The 22,659-nt window shown below is 55.1% G+C and overlaps 2 protein-coding genes across 2 annotated transcripts; both read left to right on the top strand.

Moving 5' to 3' along the window:
- Positions 1 to 833: 833 nt before the first annotated feature.
- On the top strand, positions 834 to 8,085 carry ADAMTS4 (ADAM metallopeptidase with thrombospondin type 1 motif 4). The gene is made up of 9 exons (XM_021681882.1): positions 834 to 1,475; positions 2,574 to 2,897; positions 3,146 to 3,278; positions 3,851 to 4,021; positions 4,783 to 5,069; positions 5,177 to 5,363; positions 5,605 to 5,780; positions 6,740 to 6,915; positions 7,399 to 8,085. Exons 1-9 carry the CDS (start codon positions 834 to 836, stop codon positions 7,823 to 7,825), a joined length of 2,523 nt encoding a protein of 840 aa, XP_021537557.1. The 3' UTR covers positions 7,826 to 8,085.
- An 8,945-nt stretch (positions 8,086 to 17,030) lies between these two features.
- On the top strand, positions 17,031 to 22,568 carry B4GALT3 (beta-1,4-galactosyltransferase 3). The gene is given in 8 exon segments (XM_021681883.2): positions 17,031 to 17,978; positions 18,338 to 18,612; positions 19,157 to 19,392; positions 19,989 to 20,179; positions 20,312 to 20,434; positions 21,556 to 21,586; positions 21,588 to 21,661; positions 21,796 to 22,568. Coding segments are annotated over 7 exon segments (1,191 nt in total). The 5' UTR covers positions 17,031 to 17,978; positions 18,338 to 18,350; the 3' UTR covers positions 22,070 to 22,568.
- The last annotated feature ends 91 nt before the right edge of the window (positions 22,569 to 22,659 follow it).

The following is a 22,659-nucleotide window of genomic DNA, read 5'->3' as shown; positions in this document are numbered from 1 at the left end:
AGAAAAGGGAGGCCATGCCAGATTAGAGAATGGGAGCGAGAATTCTCCCGGGACCATGGGCTTTCTGTGCGTGTTGACCAGGCCCTTTCCCTGACTTCCTACCCCTCCTGGGGCTCTGTCCCACCAAAAAGGGAAAGAGACAGCTGAGAGCCGACTGTGGGGTTTGGGGAAAGGCTATGTCATCAGCTGGCCCAGTGCCTGTGATCCATCCGGCTGCTAGAGATTCCCCTCCCCTGGGCAAGTCCCATTTTTTTTTTTAAAGGAAAACAAAAACTAGGATTTTTGGGAAGCAATGAGACACCCATCTGAGTCCTACCAACAGAGCTCCTGTCTGAATGGCTTATAGCTCAGCCAATCGCAGAAGCTCGGGATGCTTAAAAGAGCTGGCGCGGAGAGAGGCTGGGAAGAACCCACAGGGAGACCCACAGACACATAGACACGGGCGAGAGAGGAGGAGAGAGACAGAGACAAAGGCACAGCGGAAGGAGCCAGAGACAGGGCAGGCACAGAGGCAAAGCCAGACAGTCTGAGGGAGCCCAGAAGGAGAGGCCCGGGAAGCTGCAGAAGACACGGGCAGGGAGAGACAAAGACCCGGGAGAGGAGGGGGTGTGAGAGGAGAGTTTGGAGGACCCAGGCCACTAGGCGCCTCTCCTAAGCCTAAGGGCCAAGTTTTCTCCATCTCCTCTGAAGGTCCCCAGCCCCTCTGAAAACTCTGCCTCTGACCCTGGCACAAGTCTGAGCCCCCAGGCTGCAGAGAGGAGCTTTCCAAAGCCAGGGCGGGGAGAACTCGGTGCCCAGACGGCCTCACTCCCTCCCAGCTGTAGCGCCGTGCCATGTCCCGGACGGACCGGCATCCCAGGAGGGGCTTGGCGGGGTGCTGGCCAGGGGGAGTCCAACCCCGCCTGCTGCTCCCCGCCGTGCCCATCTCCGGGCTGGTGGGGCAGCTGCTGCTGCTGCTGCTGCCGCTGGTCTCCCTCCTGCCCTCAGCCCGGCCGGCCAGCCCCCTCCCCCGGGAGGAGGAGATCGTGTTTCCAGAGAAGCTCAATGGCAGCGTCCTGCCTGGTTTGGGCGCCCCTGCCAGGCTTCTGTACCGCTTGCCAGCCTTTGGGGAGACGCTGCTGCTAGAGCTGGAGCAGGACCCCGGCGTGCGGGTCGAGGGGCTGACGGTGCAGTACCTGGGCCAAGCCCCTGAGCTGCTGGGAGGGGCCGAGCCAGGCACCTACCTCACCGGCACCGTCAACGGAGATCCAGAGTCGGTAGCATCTCTGCACTGGGACGGGGGAGCCCTGTTAGGGGTGCTGCAGTATCAGGGGACCGAGCTCCACATCCAGCCCCTGGAGGGAGGCACCCTTAACTCTGCCGGGGGGCCTGGGGCTCACATCCTCCGCCGGAAGAGTCCTGCCAGCGGCCAGGGCCCCATGTGCAACGTCAAGGCTCCTCCCGGGAATCCCAGCCCCAGCCCTCGAAGAGCCAAGGTAGGCAGCCCTGGAGTCTGTGTCCTGCAGCGTCCTCCCGCCATGTCTGTCCCACTGACCCCCATTCACCCTCTCTCCACCCACTTCCCCTGCTGGCCATTCTGCTGCTTCCCTGCCTTCTGTCTTCCTCTCCTCTTTCCGCTAGTCTCCTTTCTCGGGAAGGTTCTGGTTTCTCCCTGCCCCAGCCCTTCCCCTGGCCAGGCTGCTGACCCCGAGGAGGGTTCCCAGACGTGGGTCAGAGACTCTGTGCTGGGAATGAGCACCCCTCTGCCCACCCCAGCCCTGCTTGGCCATGGCGTTCTCCTGGCACCATCTCCTGCCAGAAAGCTTTCCCGACAGCCCCCTGGGCCTTGACTCTTTTCTGTGCCCCAAATTTGATTTTCACCCCCACTGCCGGCTAAAGGAGTGAGGTTTAAAGCCCAAGGGATTGACCTCTGGCTTCTGGTGCTGCCTTCAAAATAGTTCTGGCAAACTGCAAAGTAGGGCAAAAGTGGACGCGGAGGAAAGGCACCCCATACCTCCTCTGCTCAGTCCCCTTCCCACACTGTGGACTGACTGCAAGGCTGCCTGACACTCCATCCTTTCCTCCCTCCCACTCCCGGCCTCCCCCTTCTTCCCTCCTTCCCTCTCTCGCTTTAATCCAGACCAGCCGCTCTCCCTCCACACCCGCCACGCTGAGATCTGGCCCTGGCCCTAGCCGCTGACTGAATTGTTCCTCCAACCACACAGGGCCGACACGTTGCAGCCCGGCCCTCCAGCTCCAGTCCTGCAGCCCCAGTGCACTCCGGCCTGGGGGACCCCAAAGCCCCTCCCAGAGGCAGTCCCAGCTGCTTTTCACCTCGGGGCTCAGCAGCCCTGGGACGTGGCACCCCCTTCCCCTCCCCTTCTCAGCACCAACAGCTGATTTCTTCGAGTTACCACAAAAGCCCTGGAACTTGGGGTTGGGGGAGGGCCCAACCAAGACCCGTCAGGAATCCGCCGTGTATGTGCGGCCCAGCTGGCTCTGCTGAGTTCCAGACCCAGGAAGTAAGGGAGGGGAAAAGGAGCCAGGGGTCTGGGAGGCTCTCTCAGGACGCTCCCCTCCTTTTTCCAATCCAGCGCTTTGCCTCGCTGAGTAGATTTGTGGAGACTCTGGTCGTGGCAGATGACAAGATGGCAGCATTTCACGGGGCAGGGCTGAAGCGCTACCTGCTGACAGTTATGGCCGCCGCAGCCAAGGCCTTCAAGCACCCGAGCATCCGCAACCCCGTCAGCTTGGTGGTGACTCGGCTCGTGATTCTGGGGCCGGGCGAGGAAGGGCCCCAAGTGGGGCCCAGTGCCGCCCAGACCCTGCGCAGCTTCTGCACCTGGCAGCGAGGACTCAACACCCCTGAGGACTCGGACCCAGACCACTTTGACACGGCCATTCTGTTCACCCGGCAGGTGAGGCCCCCATCAGCCCCGTAGGCCCCGCGCCGCGGAGCTCCAAGAAGCACCACGGGTACACTGTGCTGGAAATGGTGCCCCTGGAGGTGTTCCACAGGGCACCTGGCCCCAGCCACACTGCCAACGCCATCTGGGCCCTGACGGTGCTGGCTCCTTAAGGCCCAGGTCCCCACGAGGCTAGATCCCATCCCAACGGACCCTGGAGTCTCGGCTCCTCATGCATCTTCTGTGATCCCTCTTCACAGGACCTGTGTGGGGTCTCTACTTGTGACACTCTGGGCATGGCCGATGTGGGCACTGTGTGTGACCCGGCTCGGAGCTGTGCTATTGTGGAGGATGATGGGCTCCAGTCGGCTTTCACAGCTGCTCATGAACTGGGTAAGGTGGGAGTGGGGCTGTGGGGCAACCGGGATGCATGAGAGCTATCGGGTTGGGGGAAGGGGACAGTGAGCTCACTAGAAGGCAGATAGGGGGTCACAAAGTGGTGCTTCTTCCTCCCCAGGCCTAGGTCCAGGGCCATTATCTTTCTCTGCTGTGGGCATAGATGTTTAGATTTTTCTATTAAATGAGATAGTGTGTGGAAACTTACTGTGAACTCTGCGTGTGTGCGTGTGTGTGTGTGTGTGTGTGTGTTTGGGGAGGGCACAATATTGAAAGAGATGTTATTCGTAAGAGTCAGTGATGAAATGGGTGGGTTCAGGGTTAAGAATGTTGGCTACAAGGAAAAGAGGGTTGGGAGGTGCCCTGAGTGTGTTTGGGGGGAAGGGGAGACAGAGCAGTGGGGGCTCCATATTGAGGAGCCCTAGAGCTCCAGAAGGAAACTGGGGACAGTGTGGGATAGGGAATGGATCTGACCATCCACAGCTGAAACCAGGTTATTATGGGCTTGAAGCCCCCTGAGGGCACAGAGATGGGACCGTGGGACCCTAACAGGGCCTCCGCTCTCACAGGTCACGTCTTCAACATGCTCCATGACAACTCAAAGCCATGTGTTGGTCTGAATGGGCCTGGGAGCACCTCCCGCCACGTCATGGCTCCTGTGATGGCTCACGTGGACCCCGAGGAGCCCTGGTCCCCCTGCAGTGCTCGCTTTATCACTGACTTCCTGGACAATGGCTACGGTAAGCAGATGGCACCGCCCTGTCCCTGTGCGGCGCTCCGTTCCCCTCCCCACCCCCCCCCCCCCCCCCCCCCGGACTGTACTCTCGCTTCTGCTGCATTCTGCATGGGCCAACCTGACTGCCTCAAATGAGTTTCCTCTGCAGTGTGGGATGGGGTGAGAAATGCTTCTGTCTTTGTGTGGTTCCCACTTCCTCTAGCAGAAATAGCACAGCCAAGGGAGGCAAGTTTTGGTGCAGTAGAATGACATCTGACCTTTTAAGGGTCAGAACTGTTCACACGAGAACGGGCTGCCTGTGAAGGGAGTGACTGCCTGTCACCAGAGGTGTGCAAGCCTGGCGGGGTGGCCACTTCTGGGCAGGGATGCTGAGACAAAGCAGGCTCAAGAGGTCTGTAGTCGGTTAGAACAGGTAGGAAGACTTAGCGCTTCGGGTTCTTAGCCTGATTCTGTTCTTTAGACACGTGTAGATGTGTGACTGTGAGTTTCTTCGCGTCCGTGTGGCCGATCTGTAAAGCAGGCATGAAATGGTAACCACCTCGCAGGTGTTTGCCATGGTTAAATGAGAAAGGCTGGTCAGGCATTTAGCCAACGCTCATCACGTAATAAGCCCCCAATAAATTGTATCTGCTACTTAAAGCTTTTTCCAGCCCCAGGATTTGGATTCCAGGATCCCAACAGGCCCCGGGGAGTCGAGACTCTCAGCTAGCAATCTAGACTCTTCCTCGGCCCATGGCTGACTTCGTATCCCTACCTCCTCCCCAGGGCACTGTCTCTTAGACCAGCCAGCGGCACCCCTGCCTCTGCCCGTGACTTTCCCTGGCAAGGACTATGATGCTGATCGCCAGTGTCAGCTGACCTTCGGGCCCCACTCGCGCCACTGTCCACAGCTGCCGCCACCCTGTGCCGCCCTCTGGTGCTCCGGCCACCTCAATGGCCACGCCATGTGCCAGACCAAGCATTCACCCTGGGCCGATGGCACCCCCTGCGGGCCAGCGCAGGCCTGCATGGGGGGCCGCTGCCTCCACGTGGACCAGCTTCAGGACTTCAACGTGAGATCCCGGGGCAGGGGTGGAGCGGAGGGCCTGGAGGAGAGGGGCCGGCCCTGGGCCCAGCAGAGAGTGTCTAGATGCCACCCTTCCGTTCTGTGTTTCTGCAGATCCCACAGGCGGGAGGCTGGGGCCCCTGGGGGTCATGGGGCGACTGCTCCCGGAGCTGCGGGGGCGGCGTCCAGTTCTCTTCCCGGGACTGCACGCGGCCGGTCCCCCGGAACGGTGGCAAGTACTGTGAGGGCCGCCGCACCCGCTTCCGTTCCTGCAACACCCAGGCCTGCCCAAGTGGCTCAGGTGAGGACTGGGAGGGACAGAAGCCATTAGGAGGGGGTGGTAGGGCAGGAACCGTCTCGTCCCTAGGGCGGGGCCGGGGCGGGGGCGGGGGGACTGTCCCTGCTGTTGAGGGGAGTAACTTCACCCTTTGGGAAGCTTCTCTGGCAACCTGGCTGTCTAGAGCTCTGAGGGGCTTAGGTGGAGGGGCTCACATGGGATGTCGTGGGGAAAGAGGACTCTGACTGGCCCTTTCCCCCTACAGCATTGACCTTCCGTGAGGAGCAATGTGCTGCTTACAACCACCGCACTGACCTCTTCAAGAGCTTCCCGGGGCCCATGGACTGGGTCCCTCGCTACGCGGGTGTGGCGCCCCGGGACCAGTGCAAGCTCACCTGCCAGGCCCAGGCCCTGGGCTACTACTATGTGCTGGAGCCGCGGGTGAGCGCCAGATGCCCCCGGGCACCGTCTGTGCTCCCTCTCTCTCCTGAAGCGCCCTGCTCTCTGATGGCAAAGATCCTCCAAAGTAGCACCCTTGCTGGCCCTCCCGCAGCCCTGCCAGGCCCGCCCAGGGTCCACTCACACTTCTCTGTCCGCGGGTATTTGGAAAACAAGCCCCAGGTTCTGGATCAGTTGCCAGTCAGGCTGCTGCAGCCCGTCCCATTTGCCTTGGGTTCTTTATTTTTCTCTTCCCATCTCCCGGTTCCCATCTCTCTATTGCGTGAGAACGGACATGGCCTTTTGGGCAAGTCTTTGACCCCTTTCTGTGGGCTCCTCTATCACTTACAGGGGTGGCCTCGTTGGGCTCATGGGAGGCCGCGCCTCACTGGACAGGCCTCTTGGAGACAGTGGTGGCGTCCCTGCCCTCCCTCTCTGGGATAGGGCGGGTTGTCCAAGGCAGAAGGAAGAACAAGCCCTCGAAGAATTTTCGGCCCTCCCCTGGGGAGCATTCTTACACGTCGGCCGCCCTCTAGCGTCCGTCTGGGTCGCTACCATCAAGGCTCGGGGCTGGTGTTGAGACTCAGACCTGCCCTTTCCATCTTGGCTCCTCTGCTTGCCAGCCGTCTAATCTTGGGGAGAGTCTCTTCATCTTTCTAAACCACAGTGTTCCATCTCTAGAAACCTCAAAGAGTGGCTGTGAGATTTATATTCTAGCTCATAAAGCACTTAGCACAGTGCCTGATTCAGAGTGAATGTTCTGAACACGGTGGCTTTTACAATTACTATTGTCATTAGGATTATTACCCCTTCACACGGCTGGGGCTCACTCCACACCTAGTCTTCATCCCCTCCCACCCAGCCTTTATGACGTCTCCTCCCTGGTGGGATATGGGTCTGGTCTGGCTCACCAGCCCCTCCTGACTTAGGAAGAACCCTGGCATCGCTCCCTCTCTTGGCAGGTGGTAGATGGGACTCCCTGTTCCCCGGACAGCTCCTCGGTCTGTGTCCAGGGCCGCTGCATCCATGCTGGCTGTGATCGTGTCATCGGCTCCAAAAAGAAGTTTGACAAGTGCATGGTGTGCGGTGGGGATGGTTCTAGCTGCAGTAAACAGTCTGGCTCCTTCAGAAAATTCAGGTTCATTCTCTATTGATTTCCTCCTCCCTGGCCCTGGGGGTACAGAGGTGAACTTGACACTGTCTCTCCTCTCAAAGAGCTTACAGTCTAGTGGGGGAGACAGATGAGTAACGAGTTCCAGCACAGTGTTCCACCTGTTCAACAGGTTTCAGCCTGGGGCTGCTGTGAGGGCCCTGGTGGGCATCAGGGAGGGCTTCCGGGGCGGGGGGTGGGGGAGGACTTGCTCCTGGAGGGAGAGTAGGAATTGGACCGGCACCAACCAAAGAGGTGGGCTCAGAAGGGCACCTCAGTAAGGGGTCGAGAGGGGAGAGGGAGGAGGGTGCATTGGCATCTAGCTCAGATCTAGGCTGGACACCTCACATAGGTTTGGGGAGGCAACTCTCTGCACACAGAAACTCACACGTACAGTCGTATGAACACAGCTCAGAAAGGCCGAGGGCATTCAGGAAGATGCTGAGCTCCCCATCGTCTCCTTCCTCTCAGGTACGGATACAACAACGTGGTCACTATCCCCGCGGGGGCCACGCATATCCTGGTCCGGCAGCAGGGGGGCCCTGGTGTCCGGAGCCTCTACCTGGCCCTGAAGCTTCCAGATGGCTCCCACGCCCTCAACGGTGAATACACACTGATGCCCTCGCCCACGGATGTGGTGCTGCCTGGGGCGGTCAGTCTCCGCTACAGCGGGGCTACTGCAGCCTCCGAGACACTGTCAGGCCACGGGCCACTGGCCCAGCCCTTAACGCTGCAGGTCCTGGTAGCCGGCAACCCCCAGAACGCTCGCCTGCGATACAGCTTCTTCGTGCCCCAGCCAGCCCCGTCCACACCGCGTCCCCCTCCCCAGGACTGGCTGCACCGCAAGGCACAGATTCTGGAGATCCTCCGGCGGCGCCCCTGGGCGGGCAGGAAATAACCTCATCATCCCCGCTGCCCTTTCCGGGCACCGGGGCCTCGGACTGAGTTGGCAGAAAGAGGGGGCTTCTGCGGCTGCCTCATGCGGACACGTGGACACACGGACACAGTGGGAGGGGCTGAGAGGATGAGGCCTGCCCTCCTCCCCACCCCGATGTGCAGGCTGGCCCTGCCCTGGTTTCCTGCCCTGGACGGCAGGGACGGGTGGTGGATGGAAGGGGTTGGGAGACTGTCCCCATCCACACTGCCCCCTCTGCCCTGCTGGTCACGGGAGGGAGGGGGAAGCCAGTGGGGAGGGGGGAGCAGTTGTATTTATTTAGTATTTATTCACTTTTATTTAGCAGCAGGGAAGGGGATGAGGGCTAGGGTCCTGGGGAAACTGACTTCCATCCCTCATAACCCTCACCCTGGCTAGGAAATCCAGGGTGGTGGTGATAGGCATAACTGGTGTGTGTGTGTGTGTGTGTGTGTGTTCATGTTTGAGGTACATCCTGCCCTTGCTTTCCTCTCCCTGAATTCTATTTTCTGGGGAAGGAAGAGTCAAGGGTAGGATAGGCCTTCAGGGAGTAAGGGATTATCATATTTTTAAAATATATATTGACTTCTGCTATTTATGTGCGCTCCTTTCGGACTCAGACAGATGTGGGTTGCACCCTGGCTCCACATCTCTGAACATGAGTTTCCTCGTTTGCCAATAATAATACCTCCCTTGGAAATGTCGTGAGGCCTAAATAATGTAAATAAAGAACCGCATAACGCCTGGCCCTGGGTCAGCGCCCAGCACGTTAGCACTAGGCCCGCCTTGCTACCCTCTCTGCTGCCCCTGGGGTTTGCAGCGCCCCTGAAGGTGGAAAGCTCTCGCCAGTGGTGCCTGCCCTGGCCCCTGAGCCCAGTTCCTCTGGTTGGCAGAACACTGTCCTGGATTCTGAGGGATGATCAGAGGAAGGACAATTGCGTCCCTGATCGCCGGAGACCTCCAGTCAACGGAGATGTCATAAATACTCGGCTCCAAGCACAACTGATCAGAACAAGAAGGCGCAAAGAGAACAGGAATGGCTATCTCCACGCCAACAGGCCCTTAGTAATGAGAGCTCTAGGGGGGCCCTGGGGCGTAGTCCTCGGGGCGGGGGAGAGAGCGCTGGAGAGGGGAGCCCGTGGGTCTGAGTCTGAGCTTCTTCTTAGCTGCGGTGTTGGGTAAGTCACTGACGCTGAGCCTTAGGTGGCTCACATGTGTAAGGGGGCTAACGATGCCTGTCCCCACCGGCTTGTTCTGGGAACAAATGATACAGTATTTTCAAAATAGTAAAGGCTGAACCGTGTGAGAGGTTATCCTATGACTACTGAGTGATTGGGACGGGGGCCCCCAGAATCAACCAGTGTGGATCCAGCAGACTTCTCTGCCGATGTGAGGTTAGAGCGGGATTTAATGAAGAGGAGCAGGACCTGGGTGGGTGGGGGGCTGTCCAGGGGGCAAGAAGAGTGGCGCGGAGGCCGGTCTCGGGTGACGGGCAGCCAGGCATTGGCTGGAGGTAGCACACTTGACGGGCAGCAGGGCACGAGACACAGGTCTGCTTTTCCTTCTGAGCAGGTGATGTCGCTTGGCAATCCTGTGTGTGTCGTGAAGGACACGGGGTTGGGAAAGGGCGGCAGGTGGATCCCGCAAGAACAGCAGGCAGTCGTGGGACTGCTGGGGACTGGGGAAGGGACTGAATACGGAGGTGAGGGAGGATCCGTGGGTAAAGAAGCCCCTGGGGTGGGGGTGGAAGAGGGGAGGGTGGGGGAGCTAGAGCCGCTTCACTCACCTCCAAAGATTCTTGGGGCATGGAGCTGGGGCTGGGGATTGAGGAGGCCATGGAGGTTGCAGTGGTTGTGTGCGCTGTGCTCGCTGGGGCCAGGCTCTGCTCGCCGAGTTCTGTACCAGGCGGTGCCTCACACAGCGCCCTGTACTTTCCGCCGCCCGGCTGGGCAGCGACGTGGAACAGGGGCCGGTCCCTTCTCTCCCTCCTGCGTGCCTGACCCCCCACCGCTTGGCGCCGGGCTTTCCCTCCTGCGCGCCTACCAGCCAGCCTGGAGGAGGTGTAACCGGGAGTCTGAGACAAGGTCTTCAACTGTCTCACCTAGTTAGCAAAGCTGGAGCCCCAATAGCGTGTTTACAGATCTTAGTACCATGAGCTCATGGCGCAATAAGCCCAGCTCCGCGCTGAGTACCTGCACAGTACAGACAGACAATGCGCCGCTGAAGGAGCTCGCTGCGTCGGTGGGGAGGGGGGGGGGCGTGCTGTGCCCCCCCGAAGAGAAACAAGGGGGTGGCACAAAGAACTGCATGGCGCGGCCGAGCCTGAGCCCAGACTTGATGGCCACAAGGGTTAAGGAGGGTGAGTCGCAGCTGGGCCAAGCAACAGGTCATCCTGATGGCCTGCTCACCTTCCCATCACACTCCTGGGAATTCCCGCCTTGTAAACGACTTTCGTGTGTATTATCTTAACCGGAAGCTCTTCACTCACTGAGTAGGGTTCTGATTGGCATAAAGAAGTTTTTCCCAGAAACGGATTGAGCTCAGTGGCCACGTCGGTGATTGGGTGGGTGTGTGGAGGCATACCGTGAGAGAGGAGGACAGAGAGAGCTAGCTCCCCAAAGGGAAGTGACAGGCATCACAGCCCTCCCTCCCAGGCGAGGCCCGGGCCCTTTCTGGAATGCTCTCCCCCATCCCACCCTTCCCATACCCGGGCTGTAGACTCTGCCTAATATCCTGAACTCAAGGGTCCAACAAGTTCTTGCTAGGGAGGAGGGGAATTCATACCTCCCTGCAAGAGCTACGATGAGCTTTCTCTCCCCAGTCTGCCTACTCATTGCCTTCATGGGCCTGTGCTGGGGTGTGAGTGTGTATTCAGGAGAAAACAGGAATAACAGGAAGGGAGCAGGCACCGAGACAGTTCAAGTATCTGGTCTTAGAGGGGAAAAGAGGGAACAATGATGAGCTGAAGAAAGACCAGTCAGGGAGTGCCGGGGGCAGCGAGTGCCCTGTGCCTGGGGAAGTTCAAGCAGAGTTTGGACAACCATTTTATGGGATGGTAAGTGGTGTGCGTGTGTGTGTGTGTGTGTGTGTGTGTGTGTTTGGGGTTGGGGAAGTTGAACAATAACTCTGAGCCAAGCCGATTTCTTTAAGCTCTTTCTGCCCCTCAAATTCTCTGCCTCTGTGGTTAGAGCAGAGGAAACCTGGGCATTTGTCCAACCTCTATTTTTGTGGTGCCAGTGGGAAAGCCAGGTTTCAGGATGACCTACTCGTGCACACCTCTACTCCATCCCTAGCCCCACTTCTTTAATCTCTACATAGTATCACAGTATTGTGTCTTCTGAAATACCAGGTTGACAGTAAGTGACAAATGCCAGCATCTCATTGGTCAGGGCTTGTGGGGGAAGAAGGGGGAAGAAAGTGGAATTCGATGTATTAATATTTTATTGGCTAAGAGAATGCTTCTGAACCAATTGAATATTTTCCCCATTGACTGTTGCTAGAAGGGAAGCCAAAATCATTGGCAACAAGACTTAAGCAGCTGACAGCTAAGGGAAACCACAAGTTCTAAAAATGCTCAGAGAAAGGCCGAGGGGAACAGGGTTGGGGGGCGCTGGGGGCCTGAGAGCGACAATAGTGAATAATTTCCCCAGAAAGGACCTTATGTAGGGACAGGTCCAGAGTACTAAGTAGCATTAGGAAGGAAAGGGAGGGGAGGAAGTACATTTAAGGCATCCCTCACAGTCTTTGGGAAACCAGCAAGAGGACTTAAGCAATCCACAAGCACACAAGCACACAAACAGTGACACACTTGGACATACACCTGTCCAACTTCACGAAGACACACCGGCACATTCTCTTGATAAGGTAATAAGCATTGAGAAGCTGAAAATATGAGAATTTGGGCCTGAAAGTGGGTCAGAGGAAAATATATTAATTGACCTAGTTTCCCAAGGAGAATTGACTATTTACCGCATTTGTTTGTTCAATAAATAAAGCCATTGGGTTATACACTGGAATCAAATCACGCTCTCACAGCATCGGGAAAGGACACAGATTTTCGGAGTCAGACTCAATCTAAGCTTTGCTACTTACATGTAATGATGTGATCTTAAATTACTTGATCTCTGGGAGCCATGGTTTCTTTATCTGTAAAATGGGTATTACTACCACCTGCCTTATGGAGAGGTTGTCAGAACTTAAGAATATAATGGCGTACATGCTTGGCCCCATGTCTGGCTTCTAGTAAGTGTCAGTACATGCTGACTCTCTTCGCCTCAGATCTCTTCCTTTGCCAGCCCCCCCCTTCCCACTCCTGCATTAGCATCAGAAAATAATTCTACCAAGGAACTGTCTAGGTCAGATCTAAGATAGGTTATTTTGTCGAATTTGTGCTAAAAGGTCTTGGTTATATTCAGGGGATGATAAAAGGGAAGACGTGGTCCCTGTCCTCAGAGTTCACAGTCTGGTGGCTGAGACCAAAATGCCAGGCCAGTGTGACAGATGTCATGAGACATGAGGGGAGCCTAGCACAGAACATGGGGTCACAGAAGGATTCTTGGAGGAGGTATCTGCCTCCCCTTCTAGAAATAGGCTGTAAGACTGCAGGGCCCCTAAGGAGAGTAGGATGCCGATGGAGGAGGAAAGAATTTCTGCTTGCTAAGTCAGCTCCAGGGTTCTTCTCTGTTATGCAAAACCAGAGACCCTAAAGTGAACAGACTCTAAGCTGGAGGATAATATTGTAAGGAGCCAAGTAAGGTTGGAAGGGAGAGTTTTGGGGAGAAGCTACCATCTCAATGGACAATGTTGAACGGGGGAGAGGATTTTAAAGACATTGGGCAATGCATTAAATGTGCTCCCGCTCCATGCTCTCCTCCCCCCACCTCCGATGTTTCCTTGAGAAACCAGAGATTTAAATCATTCTGAAGCAGTTTTGAGTAGTAGACTGGGTTTCTTCTATTGCATTGTCATGGCTGGGCCATTAGGAGCCCCAGAATTTATTCAGAACATATAAAGACAGGATATTGTGGTAAAAAACAGCACATTAGAATTTAAGCTTTCAGAGATGTAGCAGTTCTGGGTCATGACTAAGTCCAAAGAGTGGCCAGGGTGAGATGGAGTGGAGGTGCGAGTTCTTGAAAACAGGAAACTTATAAGTGAATGCAGGACAATTGTAGCACATGGCAGGCAGAGAGCTGGGATAGAAGATGAAGGTAAGGGGGCGCCGGGGTGCTAAGTCAGTTAAACGTCTGACTCTTGATTTTGGCTCAGATCATGATCTCAGGGTCATGGGATCCAGGCCTGAGTCAGGCTCCATGTTCCTGCTTGGAATTCTCTCCCTCTCCCTCTGCCCACCCCCCAAAAAACTCTCAATAAATAAATAAATGAATAAAATCTTTAAAAAGAAAGAAGAAGATGAAGGTCAGTTTTACAGAACTGAACACCATAGAGGAACAGAGGTCCTTGGGGAGAACCACATTTCCATTTTCTTTTCTTTTTTTTTTTTTAAGATTTATTTATTTATTTTAGAGAGAGAGAGTGGAGAGAGGCGCAGAGGGAGAGGGAGAGGAAGAGAATCTCTAGCAGTCTCCCCGCTGGGTGCAGAGCCAGACACATGGGGCTCGATCCCACCACCCAGAGATCATGATCTGAGCCAAAATTCACAGTCAGACTCTGAACCAACTGAGCCACCTATGTGCCCTTCCATTTTCCATATGTTTGTCTTTTCTACTACCCAGTGAGCTCCTTAAAATATCAGAGCTTTTACTTGGCTCCTACTTTGTGCTCAAATTCAGATATACTGAATACCTAACTTCTGCCATCACTGTCCCATAGTTCTAATTATCACAAACCCCCTTTAGATGGGGTTCATTTTACAGATGAAACGCAGAAAGCATATTGTTCAACATCACACAGCCAGTGGGGTTCAGAGCCAATCATACTGAAACCCAGTATTGTCTCATTTTGAGCCTCCACAGGTATCTCGAACTCATTAAGTCCAAAGTTTAACTTGTCATGTCTACTGTTTCACCCATATGTGCCTCTTCTAAGTTTTGTTTCTTACTGAAAGGAGCCGCCATCCACCCAGTGGCCCGCATTAGGAATTGGGGAGTCCTCTGACTCCCTGAGTAGGCACATCCACGCAATCACCAAGCCCTATTGGCCTTGTAAAGTCCTCAAAGACAACCTCTTCCCTCTATTCCCACTGATTTTGCCTTGTTTTTTTTTTTTTTAAGATTTTATTCATTTATTTGACAGAGAGAGCTCAAGCAGAGGGAGAGGGAGAAGCAGGCTCCCCGCTGAGCAGGGAGCCCCATGGGGGCTTGATCCCAGGACCCCGGGATCATGACCTGAGCAGAAAGCAGAAGCTTAACCAACTGAGCCACCTAGGTGCCCACTGCCCCCACTGATATTGCCTTATTTTGCATGAGCCTCACCTCACTCCTGGATTTCTGCAGTGACCTCTGAAATGGTGTTCCTGCATCCAGTCTTGACCACTCCGGTGAATGCTCTGTGTTTCCATCAGAGTGAACTTCCTAAAGTTCTGACAGTAGCACTCCCTGTTCAGAGCACTTTCCCGCCTTCCTCTTCCCCCAGGATAAAATCCATTCTTTTTAAGCGTTTATGGAGTCTTTTACTACCTGCCACCTGTTCACCTCTTCTGACTCCTAGCTCACCATGCCCTTCACCTGATTGGCTAGCCTTACTGATCCATTTTTAATTTCCCAAACTCCCTCCTTTCTTCTCATTTTTAGACTTTTGCACTTATGGTTTCCTGTGTCCAGAACTCTAGACAGCTATTAAAATACAACGTTCTGGGGAGCCAGGGTGGCTCAGTCATTTAAGCGTCTGCCTTAGGCTCACAGTCATGAGATCAGGGTCCTGGGATCCCTGCCCAGCAAGGGTCTGCTTCTCCCTCTCCTTTGGCCCCTCTCCCTGCTCGTGCTCTCTCTGTCTCAAATAAATAAATACAATCTTAAAAATATATAAAACACAATGTTCAGAAAAAGGTGAAATTATGACTCTCCCGCTGCTGAAGAGAGAATTATTCTGACACTTGTTCAAAAGATAAGGAAGGCTTTTTTTCAGGACTATTGCGATAAGTGTGAAGACTATCCCAACCGGAGAGAGGTGGAACTTGATTCAATACAATCAGGACGAGGGGATATGTATAGGGTCAGTGGATGATTACATCAGGGATGAGGAGATTCTGGTTAACCTGACTTAGCAGAATTCTTGCTCAAAGTGGCCAGTGGTCCAAGGATGAGGCTTATTTGAAAAGAAGCCTCAGAGGAGCCTGTCTAAAGTTTGGCCAAGGACAGAGTTATTGTCAATACCCAAATAAAAATGAACATGTGTTACAGATTTTATTTAACTCACGTGGGAACTGAGAGATGTGTGTTCTAAAGAAAAGATTCACAGCAGCTGTACTCTCCGTTTCGAAGGGAAAAAAACACTTTATTGATATTATAAAAATCTAAAAGAAACCGAAGAAAAGGAAAATCTAAAAGAAACCGAAGAAAAGGAAAATCTGCGCATAGATGAAGGCAATCTAATCGGGTACTTACAACATCCAACCTCATCAGCGGGTAGGGAAGCCCCCATGGAGTCAGCCAAGCTGGAATGCCGATGGAGAGAGGCCTCTCCAGCTGAGACTTCCAACTGACCATCCCTATAAGGGCCATACTTGTAGGGCAAATGATGGGGTCTGAAGTTCAACATTTGTTTGCCTGTGTGCAGTTTGGAGCGAGCTGCATTCCTATGTTATCATGTCTTTACATATTCAAGGAGCCTGGGCTAGGTGTGTTTGCCTCCCCTCCTGGATTCCATTCTGGGGAGCCAGCCCAGCCTGGAGATGGTGGGCTGTAGGCAAATTTTATAGCTCTTGGCGCCCAGACCAGAAGGGCCAGTTCTGACCTGGAGGCCAGTTAATGTCAATTAACCAGGCTCCTTGGGTCACTTATGTCTCACAAACAACATTCTTTAGCTTGCCTGCCAATGTGCGGGTGGGGTGGTTGGTTATGCAGGACAAATCACAGAAACCTCCGTCCATTCAATGCAATGTAATACCTAGTTTAAAAGAAATCTAAAGAACACACATTTACGGATCAGGAACACAAAAATGAATATGAACATGGAGGCAAAAACTGTTGTTTTTTGTTTTTTACATTGTAGGGAGTAGGGGGCTCACTGAACCTCAGTCCTCACAGAATTTGCATGTGGATCAGTTACCTACACAGAGTTGTAAAATAGCTCCCTTGGAAACAGAATCTCATAGGGCAGATGGATGTGCTATAGATGAGTCCTTCTGGTTCCCCATTAACCATCACTTCTGGGAAGTCTTTCCCAAGTCTCTACGTCTGAATGAGTTGCAGTTTCTGGGCAATCATATTTATCGCACTGTATTGTTTGTATCCCTCCCTTTTGGAGGCACACACTGTGAGTTATTCTAAGTTTCCTGGGTGTGAACATATGCTTCTAAGAAACACAGCATGCTAAGAGGGTAGTGAAAGCCACAAGATAAACATATTGCGTACTAATGGAGCGTCCATTTTACTCTAATATCTGGGAAAACACAATTTTACATTAAAGCAGACGCCGCCCTTCCCTCCTCACTCAATGTTTCCTTGTTTTATTAACTAATCGTTTCTATTTCAAGGCCTGCGGGACACCATGGGGACACAAAAATGTGCCAGAGTAGTCGCAACGATGTACCCTGAGCAAGAAACAATTCTGATACTAAGTGGCATTAAGTTGCGGGGGCGCCACGGACACTCCGGGAAGCGGCTGGCCCGCGGTGACAGGTCTCGGGACGCGCCAGAAACTGTCGCACTGGCCTCTGGGCCAAGCTCGGCCCTGCAAGAAAGTCCTGATTTGAGCTGCTATCCTCCCAGTCTGAGGGGTGGGAAATGGCATCCGGTCAGGAATGGAACCAGAGGGGAGAGGCCCCCGACGACTCCCCAGGCAGTTCAGCCGCGCTGGGCTGCGCTCCGGCCTCGGTCCCCCCCCCCCCCGCGCCCCGCCCGCCCGCCCGGGCGGCTCCACCCAGGCCCCGCCCCGTGACGCGAGGCCCCGCCCCGTGACGCGAGGCCCCGCCCAGCGGCGCCCGCTTCCAAGATGGCGGTGACGATGCCTGCCAGGCTGTCGGGGTGGCGGTGACGACGGGAAGCAGAAGAGCAGGTACGTGGGCTGGGGATGATGGAGTGAGAGGCCCGGGAGAAAGGTTCGGGCGGCTAGGAGGATGAGAAGTTTCGGGTAAAGGCTGGAGACCAGCTTGAGCAGGGAGGGGGTCCCAGGTGGAAATATGGACAGAGGCCGGTGGGCTCACATTGCAGATGCAAGAGGAGGTTGGGGTGGGAGGTTGGGGTGCTCCGAAAGAACTGGGCTGTGACCCTCCGCAGAGTGCTGACCACGCCCCTTAGGTGAGCCAGCCCAGATACCCCCGACGGGCTCTGCCCAGCCCTCCCACTCCCCATCTCACTTTTAGCGGTAACCCTCCTCCCTACCCCCGCTAGGACTGGGATAGGGTAGAAAAGGTAGACGACGCCACCCCCATCCTACTCCCCGCCGCGCTCCAGGGCTGTTTGCTTGCAGCTCCCAGGTGGTCACGCTCCCTGCACCTGCGGGGCTAGCGCCCAGGCACGTGAAGAACGGAAAGGAACCTGTTTCCTACTCCGCGCTGGGTTCTCCTGAGGCCACTCCACAATCCTGTCGTGACTGCCTCACCCCTTGGCGAAAATAATGTCTCCATTAGCAACCCCGTCCCCACTCCCCAAACAGGTTGGTCCTGTCGGGGTGGGGTATGGTTAAGTACAGGTACACCTGACACTCCAGGGCAGCTGGGGCAGAGGCCAGGGACCTAGCATCTCTGGGTCCTCCCCTTTTCCCTCCCAGGCCACTTTCCCTCACTTCTACTGCTGGGAAACCAGTTCCACCCTGATCTTGATCTCTGCCCCTCTGGGTGAGTGGTTATCCTTGACCACTTCTGTTCCATCTGGTCCCAGGATCGCTGTTGGAGTGCTGGATGGAGCCTTTCTCTGTCCTCTGTGACATTTCTAATTTTAGATAATGCCTCACATCTCTGCCCCCCCCGGGACCCCCTGAAGACCCCATGATCCCGAAGAAGACAGCTTGAACCTAGGTGAGTCCACCCTTCTCTAAAATTGGGAGGGAGGTTCTCCAGAGACTCCTTTGAAAAGGACCTGAATGATGTAAGCATCCTTGGGGGTGGGGACTGAGAGTAATTGGCCTGAGTGGTTTGGAGAGGAGGTGGAGGAGAGTGAAACTTAGGCTGGAAATGGCAAGTGGTAGGGCTGCTGGTGGTTACATTCTGTTTCTTTTCGGCGCATGACTGTACACCTGTGTGCTCCCTTCTGTGACTTTGCTCTTTGCGTCTTTTCCTCTTAACTCTTGGCACCACCTTGGTTCATAACTGATGATCTCTCTGCTGGCTTGCTCTTCGCCTGCCTGCCCCCAGAACTCTCCTCTCTCCCTCCTCAGACCTGAGCCCAGGATGTTGCGGAGGCTGCTGGAGCGGCCCTGCACACTGGCCCTGCTTGTGGGCTCCCAGCTGGCTGTCATGATGTACCTGTCACTGGGGGGCTTCCGAAGCCTCAGTGCCCTATTTGGCCGAGAGCAGGGGCCGACATTTGACTATTCTCATCCCCATGATGTCTACAGTAACCTCAGTCACCTACCTGGCGCCCCTGTTGCCCCAGGGGGCCCTCCAGCTCCTCAAGGTCTGCCCTACTGTCCAGAACGGTCTCCTCTTTTAGGTGAGTGCAGGAAGGAGGAGGAGGTAAAGGGAAGGCCAGGGTGTGGGGACAGGGCTAGGGCGGCAGGCGTGAGATTTAGGACCTGGGGTTAATGTAACCAAAGGTGGGCAGAGGTTGAGATCAGCAGGCTCTGGATTTGGAATTTAGATTGGACTCCTGGGTTGAGCCACAACCTTTCATTGCCTGGCCATTGATGTTCTCTTGCTGCCTTGGGCCGGCGATTGCTTCCTTTGTAGATGAGCCCCGGGTTAGTTAGTTAGTTAGTTAGCTTGAGGTCCTTCTGTGTTCTCCATCTTCTAACCTAGTGAGGCAGGAGTTATGGAACCCTAAAATAAGGTAGGCTAAGTAAAGAGCCTGCACCTTTCGGACTTTGCAAAGCTGTCCCAATGATGGGAAGCTCAAGGTGTGCAGATTTCTGTGTAAGCCCTCGAGGGAGCAGAGTCCGAGAACCAGACTGCCGGGGCCAGCGGTGTTCCCAGGCCCCGCAGGTCCTTCTTTTCTCGTCGCCCCTCTAATCCCTGACCTCGCCATTCCCTCCCAACAGTGGGTCCCGTGTCCGTGTCCTTTAGCCCAGTGCCGTCACTGGCCGAGATTGTGGAGAGGAATCCCCGGGTGGAACCGGGGGGCCGGTACCGCCCCGCCGGGTGTGAGCCCCGCTCCCGCACAGCCGTCATTGTGCCCCACCGGGCCCGGGAGCACCACCTTCGCCTGCTGCTCTACCACCTGCACCCCTTCCTGCAGCGTCAGCAGCTTGCGTACGGCATCTATGTCATCCACCAGGTACTCCCAACCTCCTCCACTCGGACCTTCTGGTAGGAAGCCTCGAGGAAATGCCGCACAGCTCTCCGACTGTGGGTCCCTGGAATAATTCTAAGAGGGTCAGACTGTTGAATGTGGAGAAGCACCTGGCCCTGCTCTGCCAGCTTGTTAGCCCCCTAGTCCTCCTTACTCTGTTCAGGGTATTCCGACTGCCCTGTACTCTCCATGATTTTTCCTCGGTTGAATTGGGAATGGCACAAATTTGGAATCGGACAGATTTGGACTAAAATCAGCCCTGCCATTGTCCCATATGTGACCTTGAACAAGATTCTTAACCCCCTAAAATGAGGCAAAGAATGAAAACTAATAGACACCTGTTTTCCATGGCTGTTGGTTGTCAGGATTAAATGCTAAACAGTAGCATGTAAGTAATCAGGCACATACTGATGCTCAAAAATGATTTGTTGGATGAAAAAATGAAACTTTGGCTTTCTCTTCATTCTCCTTGCCCCACTCCCCCCGCTTTGATTCCCCTCCTTTCACTTTTGTACTTCTGCCCCCTCTTCTCCATGCTACTACCTACAGATGTGGTCTGGTTCTTCTCCATTACCTTCCAGGCTGGAAATGGAACATTTAACAGGGCCAAGCTGTTAAACGTTGGGGTGCGGGAGGCCCTCCGTGACGAGGAGTGGGACTGCCTCTTCTTGCACGACGTGGACCTTCTGCCTGAGAACGACCACAATTTGTATGTGTGTGACCCCCGGGGACCCCGGCATGTTGCTGTTGCCATGAACAAGTTCGGATACAGGTAGAGGGCACGAGAGGGTGCTGGGAAGTAGGGACACCCACCATCCATTGGAAGAAGGAGAGCCAAGGGGATTGTGGGGTAGGGATGTCTCCCCAAAAGACTCGTGGAACCCACGGATCTTTCTCTCCCTAGCCTCCCGTACCCCCAGTACTTTGGAGGAGTCTCGGCGCTCACTCCTGACCAGTACCTGAAGATGAATGGCTTCCCCAATGAATACTGGGGCTGGGGTGGTGAGGATGACGACATTGCTACCAGGTCAGACTTCCTGCCACCACTCCCCACCCCCACCTTGGCCTGGATCCCTGTCCTCCGAGACCACCCCTGGCTCTAACCCTTTAACACCGGCTTTAGCTCCCTGGTCCTGCACTGTGCCCATTCCTCTCCCTTAGCTTTTCCCATCTACCCAGGTCAGGCTTTTCGTGCTGTTCCCCATTCTGTCACCCTTCAGTCTCCTAGATCTGGTGAGTTCTGTTTCTGGGAGAGAAGGGAAGATCAATAGGCTGTAGGATCATGGGATTCCAGAGCTGGAAAGGGGCCTAGACATACTTCAGTCCTGCCTTCTGCTAACGTTGCATCCAGACCACTTCCTATGGGGCTGTGGAGGAGGGGCTCTGCTCCATATCGCCCAGAATCGCTTTCTGGTTTTAAGTCTGTGCCATTGGCATGATGCCAGCTCATTTTTAGCATGTGAAACATTTTGACCTTCAGCCTCAGCTGACCCAATTTCCTATCTGTGGTGTGAAAATTTGGGCTTGCTATGCTGGACCCATTGCTTTCCCTCCCCCTCGTGTCCTCCAGATGACCTCTCTGAGTTCTTGTTCTCTCTGTGTGTGTAAAGGATCCAGCAATTTCTAAATGTACGTGTTCCTTCAGTACTTTCCCAGGCCATCTTCGGCTCTTGCTTCTGTGTGTCAGAGGTGGGGTCCTGATTACTTGGTTCCATTCTTTTCCTAACACTGAGGGTGTGGGGGGGGGGTGCAGGGTGAGGGAGTCAAGGCCGCTCAGCCACTGTTCTAAGTAGGAATTGCTGAGCTTGGGGCTGCAACTCCTGGGCTTGTCCTGTCCTTTTGAGCAAATGCCAGGGCAGTTCCTGGGAGCCACTTAGAAAACAAAGATGGGAGGTGCGGACCTACCTGCCCGTTAAAAGGCCAAAGGGCGCCTGGACTTGGCTGCGTCCAGCCCTTACATTCCCTCATGCTGTTTCCTTCGCTCTGTTTGACTTTCTCTCTTCCAGTATGTGGCACTTTTTTTGCCTAATACTAGTCGTTGTGTACAGAAACATGTTGTTGCTTCCTTGCTGGCCGTAGCTCTCCGTTGACCGGTCAGCAGCTTTCCTCCACTTGGGGTCCTCCAAGGTGCCCTCCCTTTTCCCGCAGGGTGCGTCTGGCTGGGATGAAGATCTCTCGCCCCCCCCACATCGGTGGGGCACTACAAGATGGTGAAGCATCGAGGCGATAAGGGTAACGAGGAAAACCCCCACAGGTAGGGAGGACTGCCTGGGAACCGCTATGGCTCCGTAGGGCTCTGCACCCCCAGGGGAAGTACTGCATCCTTATGTTCCCTAGGTTCCTGGCTGTTTCTTTCTGGGCCTTAGTTCTCCGACCTCTGACCCTCAGATTTGACCTCCTGGTCCGTACTCAGAACTCCTGGACGCAAGATGGGATGAACTCACTGACATACCGACTGCTGGCTCGAGAGCTGGGCCCTCTCTATACCAACATCACAGCAGACATTGGAACTGACCCTCGGGGTCCCCGGAGTCCCTCTGGTCCCCGTTACCCACCTGGTTCCTCCCAGGCCTTCCGTCAAGAGATGCTGCAGCGCCGGCCCCCAGCCAGGCCTGGCCCTCTGCCTACTGCCAACCACACAGCCCCCCGTGGTTCACGCTGACTCCTCCTTCCTGCCCTCCTCAATCATGAAACTGAATCAGAGGGGTTGTACTCTCCCCACCCTCAGCTCCTCACTGGTCTTAGAAGGACGTGGGGGGACTGAACTCCAGGCTGCGCTGGAGGCAAGGGCCTCTGCTCACTGCTGGACTGGAGCTGGGCTCCTTCAGTCCTGGGGGTCCCTCTTTCTAGGGTCACCTGCTAGGGCTTATGACTGTGAATCCTTGATGTCATGATTTTATGTGATGACTCCTCAGAGTCCCTGGCCCCTGGGGTAAGAGCAGGGCTGGACCCCAAGTCCCTTCCTCTTCCGTGGAGAGAAGAGTGATCTGGCTTTTCCTGGGACCTCTGTGAATATTTATTCTATTTATGGTTCTGAGGAAGTACGTTTGGTGAAGGAAGCCCCTCCCTGGGTACTTTCTGCCAGTGCTGGAGTCACTTCCTCTTCTGGACCTGGCTCAGGGGGCTGGGATTTTGATATATTTTCTAATAAAGGACTTTGTCTTGCCTCTGCTCCTGCTTGCTGCATCCCAGGCACCTTGTGCCTACCTTTGCGACCCGCTCCTCCACCCCCAACCCCCCCCCCCAGCCGCC

Source organism: Neomonachus schauinslandi, chromosome 6 (assembly GCF_002201575.2).
Source record: "Neomonachus schauinslandi chromosome 6, ASM220157v2, whole genome shotgun sequence".
In the NCBI taxonomy this organism is placed as follows: Eukaryota; Metazoa; Chordata; class Mammalia; order Carnivora; family Phocidae; genus Neomonachus; species Neomonachus schauinslandi.
Note: the sequence above shows the minus strand (reverse complement) of the source record. Positions and strands in the feature narration are given on the sequence as shown.

Bases quoted from the DNA above. Each gene is read 5' to 3' on its own strand.
- ADAMTS4 (XM_021681882.1), top strand. From the start codon at position 834: ATGTCCCGGACGGACCGGCATCCCAGGAGGGGCTTGGCGGGGTGCTGG. The intron at 3,279-3,850 runs GTAAGGTGGGAG...CCGCTCTCACAG, and splicing joins CACAGCTGCTCATGAACTGG to GTCACGTCTTCAACATGCTC. The intron at 5,364-5,604 runs GTGAGGACTGGG...TTCCCCCTACAG, and splicing joins GGCCTGCCCAAGTGGCTCAG to CATTGACCTTCCGTGAGGAG.